Source organism: Geospiza fortis, unplaced genomic scaffold (genome assembly GCF_000277835.1).
Source record: "Geospiza fortis unplaced genomic scaffold, GeoFor_1.0 scaffold80, whole genome shotgun sequence".
Lineage (NCBI taxonomy): Eukaryota > Metazoa > Chordata > Aves > Passeriformes > Thraupidae > Geospiza > Geospiza fortis.
In genome coordinates this window covers 455,390-458,317 of record NW_005054551.1, presented here as the reverse complement: position 1 = coordinate 458,317, position 2,928 = coordinate 455,390, and the positions used below count along the sequence as shown (strand labels likewise).

General features: G+C 55.0%; 1 protein-coding gene across 1 annotated transcript in view; it reads right to left on the bottom strand.

Annotated features, from left to right (window-relative positions):
- Window positions 1-1,215: 1,215 nt before the first annotated feature.
- Window positions 1,216-2,928, bottom strand: part of RFX2 (regulatory factor X2) — a 52,220-nt gene continuing 50,507 nt past the window's right edge. Inside the window, 1 exon segment of the mRNA XM_005429505.3 lies at window positions 1,216-2,798. Within this exon segment, the coding sequence (XP_005429562.1) occupies window positions 2,707-2,798 (92 nt within the window). The 3' untranslated portion in view covers window positions 1,216-2,706.

Here is a 2,928-nt window from a genome sequence, read left to right as displayed (position 1 = left end):
TGTTAATGTAATATATATCATAAAATAATAAATCAGCCTTCCTGAAACATGGAGTCAGATCCTCGTCTCTTCCTCATCCTCAGACCCCTGTGAACACCGTCACATCCCCTCTGGGTTATCTGACACAGCAGCTGCTGCTCCAGGGGGAATCTGCCTCCTGCAGAGCCCAGAGCCCTGCCCTGAACTGCTCCAATCACCCTGGGCAGCTCCTGCATCCCCCCCGGCTGCTGCAGTGTGACCGTGTTCACAGGGGTCTGAGGATGAGGGAAGACACGAGGATCTGACTCCATGTTTCAGAAGGCTTGATTTATTATTTTATGATATATATTATATTAAAACTATACTAAAAGAATAGAAGAAAAGGTTTCATCCAAAGCTAGCCAAGAATAGAATCAGAAAGAATGAATAACTAAGGTTTGTGGCTCAGAGAGAGTCCAAGCCAGCTGACTGTGACTGGCCATTAATTAGAAACAACCACATGAGACCAATCACAGATCCACCTGCTGCATTCCACAGCAGCAGATAATCAATGTTTACATTTTGTTCCTGACGCCTCTCAGCTTCTCAGGAGGAAAAATCCTAAGGAAAGGATTTTTCCTAAAAGTTGTCTGCGACACTGCAGCATCTCCTGGCACCTCTCAGGGACCTCAGAAGAAATGGGACCATGACACTCCTTGTGCAGGCCTGAGCATTGGATTCACATTTCTTGCTGTTCAGCTTTAGCTGGGTTCTGTGGAGGGGTTTGGGTGCTGCTGCAGAGCTCCAGAGCATCTCCCTGGCACGCTGGCCTCCCTCAGAGGAAGAGCTGAACTCCCTGTGGCCCTCAGAGGCAGCAGGGCAGCTCAGATTTGGTTGCTCAGTTGTTGTTTTAGACTCTCTTATCTCATCAGCAGGATCCCAAGTGTGGACTCTGACCCAGGGGAGTTTTCAGGGTTGTGTACAGTTAAATCTGCCCCTCTCATTTCTCTCCTGCCACTTCCATGTGGGACATTTACACACAAACACCACCCTGGCACGACAGCATGGGGCACACACTCTGATTTCAATGTGTTTGTGGCCTTAGTGCCACTGGGAATGAGAAAATCAGAGATTTGGGTAGAATATTCTCTGCTAGGAAATGCACACGAGACCCCTGGGAAAGCCCACACCAAACACTGCAGCACCAGAAACCATAATAATAATAACAGTAGCAGTAAAAATAATAATAATAAAAGCTATTTATGACACAGCCTTTATTCACAGAGACATTTGCCCCAGGGCTTTGTTTTACAGATCCCCCCTCCTCTGCCCTGTAGCCCACAGCACCCCAGTGCAGTCCACAGCATCCCAGGGCAATCCATGACCCCACAGGACATGGGATGGGGGGGGGGATAAACCCTGCAGAGCTCCCCCAGCTCAGCCCCACAGGAGCCACCCTACAGGAAAAGGCAAAAGGATCCAGAGAGGGAAATGCTGAGGGTCTGTGCCAGCCCCTCCCTACCTGGGGTGGGCTGCTGGGCCAGGCTGAGCCGTGCTGGGCCAGGCTGAGCCGTGCTGGGCCCCCTGGAGCAGGGAAATGGGAACAAGGCCCCCCTAAGGCACTGCAGTCACACCCCCTCACCCCTGCTCCAGACCCCCCTTCAAGCTCAGAGCAGGACATGGGGTGGGGATTTCACAAACCCCAGGATGTGGGACCGGTTCCTGTGTGCCTGGGCACCATGGAGGATGGGGATGGCCATGGGATTGCCACAGGATTGCCATGGGATTGCCATGGGATCATCACTGGATTGCCATGGAATAATCATGGGATCATCACGGGATTGCCATGGGATCACCAGGGGATTGCCAGGGGATCATCATGGGATTGCCATGGAATTGCCATAGGATCACCATGGGATCATCACAGGACTGCCATGGGATTGCCATGGGATCACCACGGGATCACCATGGGATTGCCATGGAATTGCCATGGGATTGCCCCAGGCAATCATGGCACGTGGGACAACGGGCACGCTCTGCCTCCAGCTGCCACTGCCTCGGAGTCCTTTGGTATCTTGAGTTGGCCTGATGGCATCCCAGGAGCATTGGGCTGAAGTGCCAAGCTGGGGAGCCATGGAAGCAGGTGGGAATGCTCATCCCATAGTCCCAGAGCACGGCTGTGTCCATCGGGATGTGCAGCCTGGAGCCTCTCCCAGGGTGGGGACAAGGGACACCAACTGCCCTGTGCTCCCCGTGCAAGAGATTTGGCAATCCAGAGCCAGGACAGCTGGTCTGGAAAGGCTGCAGGAGAAGGGCTGGGTATTTCTCCTTCTTCTTGGGCACTGATTGGTTCAAGTCTGTATCACAGTGAAGTCTGAGACGTGGGGAAGGAACCCAAAGCACCTTCCCTGACAGAGCCAGGACAGCTCCTCCAGCCAGGCACATCCCACCTGCTGCTGACCACAGAGCCTCCCATCCCTCGGGAGCACACTCTGGAGCTTCTCCCTCCCCTCTGGAGGGACACTGGCAGCCAAAACCGGCTCAGCCCATCCTCAAACACGAGTAAACATCAAGAGAAACTAAGAGGCACTATAATAACGCAGATCCGGGGGGGCCGGGCTTGGCACGCCCTGCCTGGCTCCGGATGGATGGCTCGGTCCAGCCCAGGTGTCAGATGTCCTGCAGGAGTGGCCAGGTCCAGCCCAGGTGTCAGATGTCCTGCAGGGGTGGCCAGGTCCAGCCCAGGGCTCAGATGTCCTGCAGGGAGTGGCCGGGCTCGCTGCGCTCCCGTTTCACCAGTGGCTCCCCCGGGTCCCCCTCCGTGCCCAGCTCGATGTCATCTGCAAAGGACAGGGCTCAGAGCAGGGCCCGGGGCCACCACGAGCTGCTTTCCAGCAGAGCAGGCTGCAAGAGGCAGCTCGAGGGGCCCCAATCCTCCCAAAACATCCCAAAACACCCCAACGCTCCCCC